We start from the raw sequence: 19,386 nt of genomic DNA, 5'->3' as shown, positions 1-19,386 counted from the left end.
AACATCTTCAAAGAAAAACCAGAAAGTTCAGTTGCCTCTTGAAAAAAAAGCACCTTGGGGACAAATCTTCAGAAATTCTTTTCCAGGGCGGCGATGCCAAAAACGGCAAATGCTTCCCGCAGAAATATTCCTTCTCATCAGCTAATGCAAGCCTAAGGTATGATTGACTGCAAGCTGACAGTTTGATAGTATGAGGAGATGCCAAGAAAAAAGGATTCAGGCAAGCCGAAGTCGCAGTGATTGTATGGCAGTGTTAAAAGATTTTCTTTTTAATTGCCGAGTGTTTCTCTCTTTTAGGAACGGGAAAGAAAAGCAACGAGCAATGAGTGGGAAATTTAGGAGAAGAAAAAGAACACAGGTAAAACTCTACTTACAAACCTTTCATTTAGTGATCATTTGAAGCTACGACGACACTGAAAACAAGTGACTTATTATGACCATTTTTCACACTTAATGACCACTCCAGCATTCCCTTGGTCGCATTATCAAAATTCAAAACGCTTGGCAACAGACATGCATTTATGACGGTTGCAGTGTCCCGGGGTCACAGGAGCCCCTCTGTGACTATCTGGCAAGCAAAGTCAATGGGGAAGCCAGATTCACTTAACAATTGGGTTACTGACTTAATAATTTCAGCAGTTCACTTAGCAGCTTTGGCAAGAAATGGTGCAGAAAGTCACTTAACAACTGTTTTGTTAGGCACAGAAATTTTGGGCTCAATTTTGGTTGTAAGTCGAGGGCTACCTGTACATAAGTTGCCGGGAACTTGAGTGGGAAGGTGCTACCCCATTCATGACCTGCTCTTGAGTTTTTACCCGAGCTTCTATAACTGGATGTATTCCTGTTTCTGGAGCTCAAGCAATTCAAGTCATACTCAGCTGTGACTTTGGGCCATTCATTTGCTCTTAAGCCAAAGGCAATAAAATGAAAACAGAGCTGCCCCAGCCCCCCCCCAACAGCCCCATGTCCCATCCTTGAGCTGCTGGAGAAAAGGCAGGATAACGTCGGTCGCAAAGGATCGACACCATATGCAGCACAGAAAGTTTATTATTGTTGTGGTCCACCAGCAGCCTGTGGAGCTGGCAGTGAAGTCAGACAGTGAGGAGGCTGGGGAGGACAATGGCCCAGTCCTGGAGTCAGGGGAAGGCCCGGACGAGGGTTCTACATCGGAGGCACAGATGGGGCCAGGGCCATCTGGGAGTGATGTGCGGACTCCGGAGCCTCCAGAGGCGGACAGCAGAGAGGCAGAGGAACAGGAGGAGCCTGTTCCTAGTGCACGCATGCGCAGAGCTGCCAGAAGGCAAGAGCAGCTAAAGCAAAAAGGATGACTCAGGAGTAAGGCCAGGAGATGATTGACCCCTCCCATAAGGCTTAAAAGAGCAGCAACGGCTCTTGGGCTCTTTGTAGGAAAGCAACGTTGTTACAATTGTTTCTAGTCAGCGTCTCTTGTTTCTGAACTTCATCGGGCTTTGCCAAAGAAAGCCCTTGGCAGGGTGCCAAAGAAGACAAAGATTTGTGATAAGGCTAAAGGACTTTTTCTGAAGGACTTGTTTTGGAATTAATTTGGACTAAGCTGAGAATGAAGTAATTCTCAGTTGTTCTAATAAAATATGTTTGTTTAGGACTGATTGTGTCTGATAATAATTACTTGGGCCTAGGTCACAACAATTATTTCAAGTCTAATTAGTCAACTAACAGTCAGCCCTTAATGGGTGCTAGATAAGGATCACTGGAATTCCAGGGGGATTGTTTGTGGCAATGTAAGGACTCGAAGCTGATGACATGTTTAACTCCGTCCTCAGCTCTGTCTGTTCTACTCTGACAAATATATAACTAATATACCAACAAGCAAATATTAAAGTCTGAGGCAAGCTGTAGGATTTCTGCCTTCTTCAGCTCTGCTCCATTTGTTGTCTAAGCTGCTTCTGATCGTGTACATGTCAAGTCTGCCTTGCACACCCACTGTGTGTATCAGCTTCTGTTGTTCTAATCCATTTGCTTGCCTTTTTATTTGTGTTTTCTCTTTATCACCAATCTTATTTCTAAGGCCAGGATTTACATACCTATTGCTCACATATTTTTGCTGAGCTGTTCTCATTAGTGGAATACCTTCTATATAATAGACATGGTCTGGCTGCCTCCATTAAACACCTCTCTAGGTCCTTCCAATATCATTTGCTTCCTGTCTCTATTTCCTTCCATTTAGAAACACAAGCCTTGTAAAAATACATAACGTTTTTTAAAACTTTAAGCCCTTGGACAAGGACATGGTAATTTAAGATGCCAGAGCTCATTTGATGTTTAATGTAAAAAAATAATAATAAGAAAGATGCAATATGCGTTGCTTCCTAAAAGACCAAACTAAATTTTCTCAGCTGTGAGTTTAAAGCTTATATGTGACCAAGGCACCTCACTTAGAAGTTCTGAATGTCGATAAAACTCGGAGGCCATTTTTAAAAGAAGAGTAAAATGTTCAGTCCAAAAGAGAAAGATTCTTTGCAAGCAAAGAAAAATCTAGAGCACTATTAATACTCGGCCCCAGCAGTGCCTCCATATACAGACTTTTTTGGTTTTTTTGAAGTCAAAAATCACTATGAGACATAAATGTGTTTCCTTGGGAATTTAACGCAATGATAAATACAAAATCAGAAGGGCAAAACGTATGGAAAACAGAACATCCTTTGCATTTCTAGAGATGGTGGCCAAGGGCACCTTTGGGAAGTAAAGAATAAGGAAAGTGGTTGAAAGTGACAGGGGGGGGAAAAAAAGGCCCAAATGAGAAGCAACCCTTTCAACAACAGCATGCCTTGGGGATCAAAACTGCCCCACAGTAGCTGTCAGAAGTTGAGTTTTACTTTTACACGGCCTTCACTTCACTGCTTTTTAAATTTTTATTCGGAAGAAACATCATAACCCTGTCCGGTGGTTGATGAGAGGCAGAAAAGAAAAAATTTATAAATGGCAAACTGAACAGCCAATGTTACTTTCATCCAATAAAAATATTTAAGATCTAAGGGGCTGCCACAAAGAAGACGGGGTCTTCTCGAAGGTACCTAAAGGGCAGGACAAGAAGCAACGGATGGAAACTAATCGAGGAGAGAAGCAACGTAGAACTAAGGAGGAATTTCCTGACAGAACAATTGGGCAGAGGAACGGCTTGCCTCCAGAAGTTGTGGGTGCTCCATCAATGAAGGCTTTTAAAAAGAGACTGGACAGTCATTTGTCTGAAACGGTATACGGTTTCTTGCTTGAGCAGGGGGTTGGACTAGAACAGTGATGGCAAACCTTTTCGGCACCGGGTGCCCAAACTGGACCGTGTACGCATGTGCATGCGCCAGAGCACTGGAAATATGAAGAGCAGCGGGAAGGTGCACATGTGTGTGTCGGCCAGCTGATCTTCAGATTTCCAGTGTGCACATGTGCACCGACCAGCTGATCTTCGAATGCGCCGGACCCCCGGAAACCCGGAGACCAGCTGGCTGGCGCAATCATGCCTGGTTTTTGGCCATTTTCCGGGCTGTTTTCAGGCCGTTTTTAGGACTGTTTTTGCCCCCTAAAAAAGGCCTGAAAACAGCCCAAAAAATGTCCTGAGAATGGCCCTGAACATGGCCAAGAAAATGTCCTGAAAAACGGCCTGAAAACGGCTCTGAAAATGGCTCAGAAAACTATCAAAAAACAGCATGGAAACAGCCCAAAAAATGGCCTGAGAATGGCCCTGAAAATGGCCGAGAAAAATGTTCTGAAAAAAGGCCTGAAAAACGGCCTTTTTGGCTGTTTTTCAGACTTTTCAGGATGTTTTCTGGTGCTCCGGCGTCCACAAAGACCAGCTGGCTGGAAATCAGAAGAGCAGCTGGCGATGTTTGCCATCACTGGACTAGATGATCTCCAGGGTCCCTTCCAATTCTGCTATTCTGTGTGGAGGGTTACTACGGTAAGGAGATTCCATTCACATACATTGTCCAAACTAGACAATGCTCTATGATACACATTAATCATCCATTTGCTTTAAAAACTGAGGGAGGGGAGTTGTTAAGAAATACCTTACAGAACAGGGAGCAAAAAAGAACATAAAAACAGTGAACAAGAGCTAAGACTTCAAAGTGTCTGTAGAAACGGTATTTTCCAGCATGCGGTCACGACTGAGAACTGAATGAAAGGTTGATTTTCTTCCATTCAGGAAGGCGTGGCTCTGGTTGTCCTTGTCATGATTAAAGTGATGTATCATTAAGTGTTAAATTTGTACCCTATGACTATCATTAAGTGTTGTAAGTGCTGTACCTTGATGAAGGTATCTTTTCTTTTATGTACACTGAGAGCATATGCACCAAGACAAATTCCTTGTGTGTCCAATCACACTTGGCCAATAAAAAAATCTATTCTATTCTATTCTATTCTATTCTATTCTATTCTATTCTATTCTATTCTATTCTATTCTATTCTATTCATGGTAAGCAACCAGGACAGGGCTATCTTTCGACAAACAGAACGAGGCTATGGATTGGAGATGCCAGAATTCCCCAGGAATGGATTTGAACAGCATACTTACTGTTATCTTGCGAGGACAGTCGTTTGAGCAAAGGCCACTGAGAACTGTGGGTAAACAAGAGAACAGACCCGCGGTTGTTAGCACTGTGAACAGCTTTCTTAGGCAAACACCCTCCAATTTAAAGACGGTGGCTTCTTCTAGTCTCATTTTGCAAAAGCAAAAGCAAATGAAGCTATAATTCGGAATTATGGACGTCTGTCTCACACCATTTATGGCATGGAAAAAACATTGTTTCTTATGCCGCTTTGCGCAATGAAGATGCTCTTGTGTTTCATAATCAACCGAGTGACTTGGTGCTAAAGACAGCTATAAGTTTGGGGGGGGAGGAATTAACATGCCTGCTAAAAATTATTTGGGGAAAGAAAAAAAGCTTTCTAAAGAATTGTTGGCTCCTGGCTCATTAAAGCTATAGAGCAGGGGGTGTCAAACTCAAGGCCTGCGGGCTGGATCTGGCCCACGGGGTCGCCCTGGAAACAGCAAAGGACCGGCCCACAGGGTCTCTGCCAGCGAAAACGGAGCTCGGGAGGGCCGCGTGGTTTCCGCTGCGATGGTCTCCTGCAACCCTCTGCCAGCAAATATGCAGCTCGGCCCTCCCAAGCTCCATTTTCACTGGCAGAGCGCTTGGGCCTCCACAGGCGCCACCAACACAAGTGATGTTGAGCTGGCCACGCCCACCCTGGCCACGCCCCCCAGTCCCCACGCCCCCCGAGGTCAAACATACCCCTGATGCATCCCTCAATGAAATTAAATTTGACACCCCTGACATAAACCCATAGTTTGCAGCACTGGAGAGTGCAATTCACACCAAAATGTGCTTATTATTCTACGCCTAAGAGGAGAAAAAGCCCACCATGATTGGATTCCAGGGCATGACCTTAGATCTCCTTTGCAGATGTTTTGTTTCTTTCCAAATGAAGCAAACATGAAAAAGTATTAATAAGATGCATTAATTCGGGTTGCCTGAGCAAGTAAACATATTGACTGTGGGAAAACAAAACATTTTAATGCTGGGTCCATTCTTTGCTGTCTTCCTTGCCCTTAATACCTTAAAAAGAACACTTGTTCTTGAAACCATTTTACCTTGGTGCCAAGTCAGGTTGAAACATGCTGTGCTTAAGCAGTGGATTCCTTAATACAGTGGTTCTCAACCTTTATAGTGCTGCGACCCCTTTAATACAATTCCCCACGATGTGGCGACCCCAACCATAAAATTATTTTCGTTTTGAATTTATCGCGCCTGAAGCCATATTGGCTAGCAATCTGAACTGCTTGCGATTGCCTTGAGGACGGAGGCATTAAAGCGGAGACTCCTCCCCTATTAAGTTTATGGCGCCTGAAGCCGGATTAGGCTAGCGATTGGGAGTGATTGCAGCTGGCTTGAGAGGGAGACATCAGAGCAAAGATTTCTCTCTTTTTTAATTCATCATGCCTGAAGCCGAATTTGGCTAGCGATTTGAAGAGCCTGCAGCTGGCTTGTGGAGTCAACCACTGGAGCGCGATTCTTCGACTCGCAAGTATACTTCCCATATTTCCGATGGTCTTAGGTGACCCCTGGCAAATCGTCATTCGACCCCCAGCGGGGTCCCGACCCACAGGTTGAGAACCACTGCCTCAATAACTTATTGCAAAAGCTGAGCATCTTTGAAAAGAGTTGGCCTTCTACAAACAATTTAAATAAACTAAAAAAAAAACAATTGGTAAATTTGAAGTTTTAAACTATAAACAGTGTTTCGAGTTAGACTGATGCAGAGGAAAAAGCACATTTACCATTACATGGACTTTGTGCACTGTCCTACTTTGGTACAGTATCATAAATAAGATATGTAAGTCACTTTCAGACTCATGAGGAGCCAGAAAATCCTTGTTCAAATATGGTCCAGAAGCAGCTTATGAAATACAGTTAGTCCTCGACTTACAACAGTTCACCTAGTGGACCGTTCGAAGTTACAACGACCCTGAAAAAAGTGACTTGTGACCGTTTTTCACACTTACGACCATTGCAGCATCCCCGTGGTCACAGGATCAAAATTGAGACGCTTGGCAACTGACTCATATTTATGACGGTTTCACTGTCCCGGGGTCACGTGATCCCCTTTTGCGACAAGCAAAATAAATTAGATTCACTTAACTACCGCGTTTCTGATTTAACAACCGCAGCGATTCACTTAACAGCGGTGGCAAAAAAGGTTGTAAAATGGGGGCAGAGTTCACTGAACGAATGTTTTCACTTAGGAAAAACAATTCTGGGTTCAATTGCAGTCGTAAGTCAAGGACAACGTATACTGAATGTAAACTACCCAACTAATCTAAAGAGCGGATTTATCGGACAATCTCAAAAAACACTCATTAAGTAGCCTAGTTTAGTTAAACACTCATTAACCAATAAGCAAAACTAATATAAATAATAGTGTTATAAATAGTAACACTCATTAACTAATAAGCACAATTGTTGCTCAGCGGTTCTCTAGCAGAAGGGCAGAAAAAAGCCAACTCTCTGATTGTCATCCACTTTATTTCTAATATTTAAGGCGGAGAGAAAATATTGATAGCAGAAAGATACCCACGAGTGAATGGGGTCTACAATGTTGTTAAACTACAACTCCTGGCTTTCCTCAATATTAATAATGTTGGCTGGGACTGCTAGGGATTGTAGTTCTGTGGGCCACAGGAGAAGACTGGGATTAAGTGTTGGCGCAATGGTTAGAAAGCAGTATTGCAGGCTAACTCACTGCCCGCAGCTAGGAGTTCGATCCTGCCCAGCTCAAGGTGGACCTTTCATCCTCCCAAGGTTGGTAAAATGAGGACCCAGATCGTTTGGGGCAATAGGCTGACTCTGTAAAGCGCCTAGAGAGGGCAGAAAAGGGTATAGAAGTCTAAGGGCTATTTTTTTTCCTTCCTTCCTTCCTTCCTTCCTTCCTTCCTTCCTTCCTTCCTTCCTTCCTTCCTTCCTTCCTTCCTTCCTTCCTTCCTCTCTCCCTCCCTCCCTCCCTCCGATCTGCAGTGGTGCAGTGGTTAGAATGTCATATTGTAGGCTAGCTCTGCGCACAGCCAGGAGTTCGATCCTGACCAGCTCAAGGTTGACTCAGCCTTCCATCCTTCCGAGGTGGTAAAATGAAGACCCATATTGTTGGGGGGCAAGAGGCTGACTCTGTAAACTGCTTAGAGGGGGCTGCAAAGCACTGTGAAGTGGCATGTAAGTCTAAGGGCTATTGCTAATGATGTAGGGAGGAAGAAGTTGCATATTTTATTTATTTATTGAATACTGCAGAAACATAAAGAGCAAAACTACGCCAAAATGGAGGCTGATACCTTAGATTGAGCCAATCACTTTCTCTCAGCCCTAGGAAAGGGGCAACGGCAAACCACACCTGAGAAGTCATGCGAAGGAAAATGGGCTTTTTCTATAAGTCTAAGCGCTGTTTGCTAAGCGCTACCGCTATTCATTTAAAACAGATCTTATTATTTTAAACTTTGGAGAGCCTCCTGCTCACCCGCCTTCCCCAAATATCTGAAGCCGGTTTTATTCCTCAGAGCTCGAGGATCAACGCTTCCCATCAGAATGCCTGGTGAGGCAGAAAAATAAACTCTTTTTATGACGATACTAGCTGTGGGCTGACATCTTTCAGCTGTGTGTGGTCAGGAACAGCAAGCGGTAGATTGTCCTGAAGTTAATTCTCCATAGCTCTGCCTAAAAACTAGCCCTGTTCCTGAGCCTCAGCTAATGGTCTTTTGCATTTGCTTCCCTTGGATAATTTCTTCCTCCTGAGCAAGAGGTAGAAACAAATTTCGGTGTGTGTGTGATGACTTGAATCATTTGTAGACTAGAGAGCACATCTTTCTTCTTCTGTCCCGGCCACTTTTTACAGAGGCATGATTGAGAATGTTTTAACAAAGTGCATCACTGTTTGGTTTGGTGGCAGCAGTGCCTCAGATAGAAAGTCCATACAGAGAGTGGTGAGGACAACTGAGAAGAGTATAGGAAGCTCGCTTCCTGTTATTCAGGATACTGCTAATAAGCGCTATGTGCTTAGAGCTTGAAGCATTGTTAGAGAACCCACATAACCACTTCACGGTCTGTTTCTGTTTCTGTTTCTGCTCTCTGGGAGGTTTCAATGCATTTCTAGCAGGACTACCAGATTCTGTAACAGCTTTTTTCCCTAGGCCATCGGTCTGGTAAACTCACAAAGCTCGTTTTTCTCCCCATGCATATTTATACCACCACGGTTCTTAATGAAGCAAGTACTGTATTTTTCAGAGTATAAGACACCCTTTTTTCCCTCCTAAAAGAGACTGAAAATTTGGGTGCGTCTCCAAAGATCAGTTGTGCTTTAGAAGCTGTTTTTTATCCACAAGCGGGGGATAAAAACCAGGAAACTAATCTTCTGAAGCTGACCAGAATAGGACGCTAGCTAGATGAATACCTGATAGGCAGATTTTTTTCCTCTATTTTCCTCCCCAAAAACTAAGCTGCGTCTTATACTCTGGTACGTCTTATACTCCGAAAAATATGGTAGTTACTTGAGTTTGGTAAGATTTCTGTTTATAGATGAGGAACAATAAAAGAAACTGCTTAGAAAAAAACTCTAGTGTGTCTCTCTTGGGGTTTTTTTTTCCGAATCTGACATCTCCCCACAATTTAATAAGCCTAAATCTATTTTCTTTCTGCTTTTCTGGTTCCCTTTTAATGCCTTGCATCTGAGACAGACATCAAAATAACATTGTTGTTGATGTTTTTGCTTTTGAGTAAGGTGGAGGATAAAATAGAAACTATAATGTTACTTATTTCGTTAAATTTAGAGGCCATCCAGATAACTCTGGGTACTGTATTTTTCGGAGTATAAGACGCACCTTAGTTTTTGGGGAGGAAAATAAGAAAAAAGCTGACTGGCTGGTAGATCAGCCTCCCAGACTACCCCCAATCAGCTGTTCCCAGAGGTGAATTTTAGCAACAGGTTCCTTGGTTGTGAGCTCTGTGCCTTGCTTTTTTAGGCTTTTTTTTTTCTGCCTCTGAAACTCCATTTCAGAAAAAACTTTTTTCTGCATCTGAAAGCCTCCAAAACAGAACTTCAGAAAAAAAGCCTCTAAAGCTCTGTTTGGATGCTTCTTTTCTGAAGCTCTGTTTGGGGGCTTTTTTTCCCCCCCCTGAAGCTTCGTTTCTGATGCTTTTTTTCAGCCTCTGAAACTTCCGTTTGAGAAGCTGGGTGGGGCTACATTCGGAGTATAAGATGCACCCAGATTTTCACCCTCTTTTTGGGGGGAAAAAGGTGCGCCTTATACTCTGAAAAATACGGTAGTTGACATTACAAAAGACAAACCATGAAAAATTCCAAATGCTTCTCCAAATATTCGTACTGTATTTTATACTTAGGCTTTTCGTGAACTCAACGTGTAAAGCAAATGGCAAGAATGTTCTAAAATGAACAGCGCTGTATCTGATTAACTAGGTTTTCTTTAACCTGTTCCTCTCAGGTATAAATTTCAATGTAATGTCCTATCTCACCTCATTACTGTTTAATAGCCATCTCTCTGCTGTTCTTAGGCTGGGTGGAAAATTATAAGCAGTATTGGATTTTCCCCTTAATAGCATTTTAATGTTTTCATACTGAGCCACTCACCAATGACTTTAACAAAGTAGGCATCTGCTTCAAAGTTATTTTTTAATGCGTGGATAGCAAGCTCTTTTTTAGGAGAATTCTTGCTGAGGACAATTATATCCAAGATTCCCTAGAGACAGAAAAATGCAAAAGCACATAAATGAATTAGCATCTCAAAGAAGCACTAAAAGGGTCAATAGTGTCAGAACACAAAAATAGGAAGGTCATAATATCTATGGGAATTCTCAGTCATCCAGGTCATGGTTGTCCCAAAGGTGCTTTTTCAAGAGGCAGCTGGACTTCCTGGTTTTTCTTTGAAGACGTTTCGCTTCTCATCCAAGAAGCTTCTTCAGCTCGGACGGAATAGTGGGGAATGGAAGGATTTACTGTATTTTTCGGTGTATAAGATGCACTTTTTTACCTCCAAAGAGAGGGTGAAAATCTGGGTGCGTCTTATATGCCAAATGTAGCCCCGCCCACCCACCGATCCCCACCCTTTGGACATTTTCGGGCAGTTCCAGGCAGTGAGGATCTGGGTCCTGCCCTCAGGTGCTTTGGAGAAGAGCTTGACTCCCTCTTCTTTGTGGCAGCCCCTGAGATATGGGAACACTGCTATCATGTCTCCTCTAGTCCTTCTTTTCATAAGACTAGACACACCCAGTTCCTGCAACCGTTCTTCGTATGTTTTAGCCTCCAGTCCCCTAATCCTCTTTGTCGCTCTTCTCTGCACTCTTTCTAGAGTCCCCACATCTTTTTTACATCTTTCTTATCGTGGCGATGTGATATGAACCAGTGTTTGAAATCATGGTTATTAACGTATAGAAAAATGTAAATAGCACCTAAGAAGGAAGGGACACAGCAGAAAGAGCTCAACTCACGTCTTCGTAAATGTCGAAGAAGGTGGCCACCATAGCATCCTTGATTTGATTTAGATCGGACAGCGCCCAATGAACCTTGAACGAACGCCGCGCACCCTTGCAGCTGGCGTCCCTGCATTCCTCATTCTCTAACAGGAAGGCCTGTTGGTTGCTGCAAACAAGGAAGGCACAAAACAGGTATAAGGACTTCAGATCCCCCTCATGACACTGATTGCAAGCCAGCATCGTAAACATTTACAGAAAGTCCCAGTCAGCAGCCCTGGATTGCAAAGTTTGAGGGTTAAAATAATTATCAAACAAGAAAACCTCTAGGCAAGTTTCTTTAAAAGCAAACACACTCTAAAAGCAACAGCACTCTAAACAATTTTAGCGCTTAATGGCTTTTTTAAAAAAAAAACACCACCAAAAAAGATGCCTTAGAACACAAAAGTGGTAATTCACGTATAGGTTGTGTGCTATTTCCAGTCTGGCAGAGACAGGATTTTTGTTTGAATTTTTGATTGACCCAAGGAGATGCTCTTGGTTGAATCCTTGCCCTGAACCTGTTGTGACCTAGGCCCAAGTAGGTAGTAGGAAACTCAGACTATGAAAAAACAAACTTTATTCGAATTACTTCATTCCCAGTGTTGTTCAACTCAAATTAAAACAAATGCCTCCCAACACAAATTCCTCAGTCCTATCGCAAACCTTGGTCCAATTAGGCAAACTGCCAAAGGCCTTTCTTGGCCAATGTTCAGAAGTCACAGATACAAAAATAAATGCAAGGCGACGAAGCTACCAATGTTGTTTTCCGGCAAAGAGCTCAAACGCCGTTGCTGGTCTTTTAAGCCTTATGGGAGAGGCCATCTACTCCTGAGTCGTCCTCTTTTCTTGAGCTGCTCTTGCCTTCTGGCAGCTCTTCTCATGCCTGCATTAGGAACATGTTCCTCTGCCTCACTACTACCAGTCTCTGGAGGCTCTGGGGTCCAGATCTCACTCCCTGATGGTCCTGGCCCCACCTCAGCCTCATCGCTGTCCAACTCCGTTGCCAGCTCTGCAGGCTTCTGGCGGACCACAACAGAACTGAGAAGAACCACAGGAAAGAAACAGAAGGTCACTAAGCTTCAAACTATCCCTTGTTTTTTGCCATCTGGCTGTGGTCATTGCTTCTTTTTGGCTGATCAATTTCACACTAACTAGATCAGTCTGCCCCAATCTGCTGTTCTTTGGCTGTGGTGGAGCTGCCTCCTTACGTTGTAGACCAAACCAGTTGGGATTATTTGTTACGGAGAACTTCGGAAGAGTTAGTTCTGCACAGATGGTGTTTTTGTTGCACTAAGCATAATATCTGGTTTCTTTGAAAGTGGATGTCAAAGCCAGCCAAACGTGTACCTAGATTTTTAAAGTTGAAGAATACTCGGCCAATACTACATCACAATACTACAATAAACCTACAACAATACTGAATGTTGTATAATGTAGGTGTAAGATATGATAAGAAATGAACCCAAGTTTTGGAAATAGAAGAAAAAGAGCTCGCAGCAATGCCACCTTGGCAGCTTTAAGACTTGTGGATTTCAACCCATGCTGGTTGGGGAATTCTGGGAGTTGAAGTCCACAAGTCTTAAAGTTGCCAAGATTGGACACCCCTGAGCTATACTGAACTAGAAGCATCCTGGTTATCTACTACCTCTAAAACCTGTAACACTCTGGCTTCACATTAGTCAGCTGTGCACTTTAACAAAAATCTGTATTATCATCTCAAGAATATTCTTTTGCAATGGTAGCGAATATTTGCAGCTCAGGTGTAGGAGAAGGATGGAGGTTCGTTCTCCAAGCTTGTGGGTTGGTTGCAAAACATTTCATTACCAGGCTAGGTAACATCTTAAGCAGAGTTTAGGGGATGTCTATGTTTTGTCTATGTTTTATAAGGCTTTGTGTGGTCTGATGGGTCAGGTGTGGGTTTGTCAAATGTAAAAGCCACAATGTAAAAAAGATGTTGAGACTCTAGAAAGAGTGCAGAGAAGAGCAACAAAGGTGATTAGGGGACTGGAGGCTAAAACATATGAGGAACTGGGTATGTCTAGTTTGATGAAAAGAAGGACTAGGGGAGACATGATAGCAGGGTTCCAATATCTCAGGCGCTCCCACAAAGAAGAAGTAGTCAAGCTCTTCTCCAAAGCACCTGAGGGCAGGACAAGAAGGAATGGATAGAAACTAATCAAGGAGAGAAGTAACTTAGAACGAAGGAGAAATTTCCTGACAGTTAGAACAATTAATCAGTGGAACAACTTGCCTGCAAAAGTTATGAATGCTCCAACACTGGAAGTTTTTAAGAAGATGTTGGATAACCATTTGTCTGAAGAGGCGTAGGGTTTCCTGCCTAAGCAGGGGGGTTGGATTAGAAGACCTTCAGGTCCCTTCCAACTCTCTTATTTTAAATGTGGGTCTTTAATGGGTCTTGTAATATTCTTTTACTACACTTTATGAATATTTCAACGTAATATTTCAACATAAGTGTCGTTATATTCTACTTCCGTTTCCCCCCATTTTTTCTTAGCCTGGAGTCAATCCTTTCTTGATGTATGTCTTTCTAAAAAAAATAAAATGAATCATTTGGAACTTTATACATAAAATTACTGAAAAGCTTTATTATTTCATGAGCCCTGCCAAGTTGACAGTGGCATATAAACTATTTGCACTTTTCAGACACAAGTTAAATGCTCAGCCGTATGTGGTGAGCAGACAATGAATAAGACAGGTAAAAATTTATCTAGCTCCTTTCTATGTAAGAATAACGTTCCTGGGGTTTATCGCGTTTTATTTTCCCAGCAGCCCAGTGACATAAAGACAAGTTCCAGAAGTACAGGAAGATTAATCACTTCCATCCAAAACAGTCAGATTTGTGGGTCCGTGTGCAATGATTAACTGCACTAGTCTAGCTTCCCAGTTCTCTTCATCTCAGGAGGTTAGTATTTAGATCAAGGAAACAAATCAAGGAAGCGAAGTAATGGAGAGGGGCTTCCTAACCAATTAGAAGGTACGACTGGAAACGCTGCTCGAAAGGCAGCATCGAACGCTGACGTCCACGCAGAAGAGGGGTGATTATGAATGGTCCATCCAACAGTTGACTTCTGAAGGCAAGCGGCATTTGAAGAAAATCACACGGGACTTCCGGTTTGGCTCCGCTGTGTTAATGGCGGCAATTTCAGTCCGCCCGTTCTTTGTGATTCTGTGAGAGCTGTTTAGACAGTGCTAATCTTCTGTCAACAGCTCGTAAATCTCTGCCTCGGGCAAAGAGGGGGAGATGAGCATTTGAACTGAAGTTTGAGCCCCCAAGAAAAGCCCCAGAATGATTTCTGGTGGTTTGATGGGAAACGCTCCTTCGATAGTTCAAAAAAAGCTCCAGAGTCCAGAACGCCTCTGCAAAAGCAGAGCAAAGCATGGCGTCCATCTCCGTGACTGAAGAGGATTATGATAAATTTCGAACAGGGAAGAATGGAAAGCAGGAAGGCTGGCATTTGCTTGTAAGATGATTTTAACTCCCTGACAGAGAAGTTATTTGAAGAGTGGAGATGAAGAAAGATGGCGTTTTGTTTTTTGAAAGTGAAAGCTAAGGAAATGCTGATTACAATTGCTGGTGTGGAACTTCTAAGAAGAAAATAACAAGATTTTTTTTCTAAATGGAATTCTTTTTAAAAAAATCTATTTCTTTTATTATCTTTTTTTTACAGTGTTTAAGAAGAAAAATTTATTGGGTTTTTTTTCTTTTATTCCTCCCCTTTTTTTTCTTCTTCTTCTTCTTCTTGATATTACTTAGTTTAAAAATGGCTTTTAAGCAAAGAGATTTAACCACTTCTAAATTATTGGAAATATCTTCACTTCAGGTACGGAAATTGAAAGAAGATATTAAAGACAGTCTAAGGAATTTTTTACAGGAGCTTATGGAGGCTCATCTTTCAGAAATAGATCAAAATTTAATGAAATGGAGAGAAATACTGGATTTTAAAGATTTGGTGGAAGAGCAGAGTAAGGAGATGAAAAAATTAAAGGAATCAATTACTCCATTATTGTTATCTAGTACACAGACAGAAGAAAGACTGAATGAATTTAACCAAATTAATTTAGATTTGCAAAGGAAAATAGATGAAGTTCAAATTAATTTGAATTTAGAAAATAAAATAGATGATATTCAGGTTAAGGCTGATAAGGCAGAGGAAGAAAGGGTTATATTACAATATAAATTAATGGAATATGCTATAAGGGTAAGGGGTTTAAGAGAATTTAAAGAGGAAAATTTGAAAGAGATTTTTATTCAGGCCTTTGCCCAGATAGAGGAATGGAACCAGAAGATTTTGAAGTTAATATTGAAAAATTTATCGTGTTAATTCCTGGTGGGCAAGGCAGAAGTGTTTACCGAGAGATGTGGTTATTTATTTTACAAATAAGAGGATTAGGTATGGAATTTTGCAAGCATTTTATAAAAATAAATTTCAAATATTAGGACAAGATATAATAATGATGAAGGAAATTCCTCCTAAAATGTTAAGAAAGAGAAAAGAATTTGCCTTTCTGGTGGATGAGCTTAAGAAACATCAGATATATTTTAGATGGGAGGTTCCAGCAGGTTTAACACTGAATTATAAAGGAAAAAGTATTTTCTCAATACAATTTGTAAAGCACGAGATTTTTATACTAATGTATTAAAGATTGGGAATTCTTTGTTAACAGATGTTAAGTTGAATGGTGAATAGATGGTTGAAAATGTGTAAGATAGAAGAAGGGGAGGGAGAATGTTTAACTTTATTAAATATGATTATGGTTAATTTTTGTAAATGACTTATTGTGGATATAAATGTGTAATTTTAGGGGTACTATATGATATATTAAAGGTATAAAGGAATAGGAAGATGGAATATTGTTTAATTTTGGAGGATAGATAGTAAAATTTAGGAACTTGGATTAAATATTATATTTAAGAGATGGATGTAATGTTAATTAGAATGTAATTGTTATAATAGATATATTGTGGATGATATAGGTGTAATTTTAACAATGTTATTTGACATAAGTAAGGTAAAGTGAAGATTTTAATTATTACAATTGACACTTTGGATATTTGTAATATTATTTGTTGTATATATAAATGTTAAAGATGTGAAAAGATGGACTATTGCTTACCCCTGAAGGTTGGACAGAAAAATTAAAGAAACTAAGTCGGAAATATGAACTATTTTTGAGAGATTGCTAAGGAAGAAAGACATTTTAGAAGAAACCTTGGTGAATATTGGAAGATGGAACGTTGTTTTGATATTGATTGATGAAGGTTGGATATTAAAACTACGTACTTTATTCAAGAATAAACACTAACTCAATTGGAAACTTTGGAGAATTCTAGGAGTGGAATGGTCTGATATATAATGGAGTGGAAGAAAAGTATCTTCTTTGTCTTTGGAAGGGAGTGGAGGTTTTAAGGAACGACTATGGATTATGATTTGTGCTAGATTTTAATTTTGTTGTTAGTTTTATACCCTGTACTCGGTTCTCGGAAGTCCTGGGGGTGGGGGAGGAAGGGAAGGGAGGGAGGGTAGAAAATGGATTGATAGTTAATGTACAAAGATGATTGAAGATGTATAATTAATGTAAGATCGGACCTGCCTGGTTACTACTTTAGAATGAAGGGAAAGAAGGAGTAGAAGAGAGAAGGAGGAAAGAGAAGAGGAGGAGGAGGAAAGGAAGGAAGGAAGAGGGGAAGAGGGAGAAGAAAGGAATAGGGAGGAAAGAGGAGAGGATGTAGATAAGAGAGGGGGAGGATGGTTATGGAAAGTAGAAGAAGGTAAAGAAGGAGAGTAAAAGGAAAAGGAAGGGGGTGGTGACCAGGCAGATCCGATTAATTGTATATGAGGGTACATTAAATATGTTATTGGATATGTTATTGGATAAGAATGTCAAAATAAAACTTTTTAAAACAAAAAAAAAAAAGAAAATCACACGGGAACTACTCTGAAACCAGGGAAGTAATCACCCGCCTGCCCATAACCAACGGATAAGCGAATACACCCTGGGTTGGGCTGCTGGGGGTTCACAGGGGTTCAGGAGAACCTCTAGCTAAGATTCTGTGCAGTTTGGAGAACCCCCAAATGCCACTCCTGGCTGGCCCTGCCCACCCTGCCCCTCCCAGGAGTCCCCATGAGGCCCATTTTTGATGCAGGTAAGTGCAGGGTGCGTGCGGAAACTCAGGGACGGCGAAAAACAGGCCTACCAAAAGTTCGGGCAGATGGCCTCCAGAGCCTGGGGAGGCTGTTTTCGCCCTCCTGGAGGCTTGAGGAAAGCTTCTGGAGCCCGGGGAGGGCAAAAATGCCCCCCACCCGCCGTGGTGCAGGAGGCCGAATAGGCCACGCCCACCATGGCCATACCCACTCAGCAACGGGGCAGAGAACCCCTTGCTAAAATTTTTGAAACCCACCCCTGTTCTGATCCTCCTTTGGTGACCACAAAAAATAGCTAGTTGCCTTTCCTAGCAGTCCAGTTTGTTCATCAAAAGGACATTTTCTAATCTCTAAGTTCTTGAGGAAACCTGAATATACCTATTTCGCTATTGCCGGAAGAACAAACCCTTAATGTCAAATCTGCAGATTAGAAGAACGTTAATAAAATCCAAGCTGCACTCAGTCCATTTCAAAAACAATTCACTCTGTTGCATTCGATTGACAAGGAAAGGAGGTGTTGTATATTTGTAGAAGAATTTCGACTTAAGAGGTGTTGGAGTAGGGGGTGAAATCTTGGCTTAGACCTCCCTTCTTTTCTGACTGGTTTTTGGAGGCATGGAAACAGGAGGGAACAGCAACAGATTTCCGGCAGATTTTCTTTTCAAAGATAAGGAGGAGGAAAAAGACTGACGCTCTTTGGAAAGTGATATCTTTGCCTGTCGGGAGTTTCTCTCGGAGTACCATCAACTGCCCCACGGTAGAAAGAACGGATTCTTAACCTGTATCTGCAAGAGAACAAGGGTGGCACCGTTTTTTTCCTCCCTTCTTCCTGTAAAAATTTCCCTGCTAACAGAAAGGCAGGGCAACATGCTAAAAGGTTCAGCCAGCCTGAAGCAGCTGCGCTCCCAAAATAGACCCTGGAGCGGAAGGGGGGAGAGTCTGGCAATTTTCAACGATGAAAGTTGATACGGCAAAGGCTGCGGGCACACAACGTGGCCCTTAAATCCCTTAACCAGTCACAACTGGGCCCTAATTGGATAGGGGTTCCCAGAACCACAGAAGGGATGCTGTTAGGCCAGGTGTGATGACCCGGACAAGGCACGGAAGGCTACAGAGCCAGCTGAGAGTTCAAACTCCCCTTTAATGCTCCAAAATTCCCGCAAATGCCCTCAAGTTCTTGGCAAGTCCCAGAGCAAAGCACGCACACACTCACACAGCAGCCTCTGGCTGCGCCCAGTCCAGCAAAACAAAGGAACAGGGAAATGAGTCCACGAAACAAGGAACAAACAATGAGTCCACAAAATCAGGAACACGGTACTGAGTCCACGAAGTCAGGAAGAAGCAAGCAGTCCTGCAAACTCCAAATGTCTGTAGAGCACACCCAACTCTTCAGTGTTTGTTCCCGACAAATGTGCCTCCCACAGCGTCTCCTTAAGTCTCAGGCCCCAGGTGTGCCTTGTGAAGAGGTGTGGGGCACTCTCCTCCTGAGTCATCGGGTCGACCTGCGCTGTTCCCGCCTTCTTTCCACTCTCTGTGCTCGGGGATCAGGAGGGGGTGGTCCTTGCTCATCACCTAAGTTCTCTTGTTCCTCATGTCCATTTCTTGCCCCCTCTCAGTTATCCTGCCCCTGTTCCTCCCTACTAACAAGCTGTCCCAATTCCGAGGGGCCCTGAGCTGCCTCAGCCTGCTCCTCCCCACATTCCTCCGAAGCCACCCGCTTGATCTACCTTGGCTCTAGCTCTGGCTCATCCTCCTCCTCAGATTCAGGCTCTGACAGGGGCATGACACCAGGTATATCCTGGATTTGCCTTTGTTGTGGCCGGGTCTGCTCATATTCTATGGGCAATTCTCATTTAGTGACCTGGCAACTCAGTTGTAAAGCGAAGAATTGCTAAGAAAGACCATGACTGTGCTTACAATCCGACTTCAGCTTTCCTTTGCCTTATGGCTCTGCAAAGATCATAAATGTGAAGATTGGTGACTTTTTCATCACTGTCATAACGGTGGTCGCGCTAAATGAGGTTTCAGTTGGATGAAAGTATAGGTGTTACGTTTTGCGGTGCTTTTATCTTGATGGTGCTTCAACTTAGCTGTTTCTCAGGACCGGTGACATTTTTCTTTTAACTATAGTTAACTGAAAACTACATCTCCAGCAAGCCATCTGTACCCTGGAGGAGGAT

General features: G+C 42.4%; 1 protein-coding gene across 2 annotated transcripts in view; it reads right to left on the bottom strand.

Annotated features, from left to right (window-relative positions):
• ITFG1 (integrin alpha FG-GAP repeat containing 1) overlaps positions 1–19,386 on the bottom strand; it is a 115,384-nt gene that overhangs the window by 42,089 nt on the left and 53,909 nt on the right. For both annotated transcript variants that reach the window (XM_058154772.1, XM_058154773.1), the window contains exons 11-13: positions 11,019–11,169; positions 10,162–10,270; positions 4,547–4,590 (exon numbers count right to left, since the gene is read on the bottom strand). In XM_058154772.1, the coding sequence (XP_058010755.1) occupies positions 4,547–4,590; positions 10,162–10,270; positions 11,019–11,169 (304 nt within the window). The remainder of the gene's footprint in view (positions 1–4,546; positions 4,591–10,161; positions 10,271–11,018; positions 11,170–19,386) is intronic.

The sequence above is a fragment of the Ahaetulla prasina genome, chromosome 12 (assembly GCF_028640845.1).
Source record: "Ahaetulla prasina isolate Xishuangbanna chromosome 12, ASM2864084v1, whole genome shotgun sequence".
NCBI lineage: Eukaryota > Metazoa > Chordata > Lepidosauria > Squamata > Colubridae > Ahaetulla > Ahaetulla prasina.
This window is presented reverse-complemented; position numbering and strand designations above follow the sequence as displayed.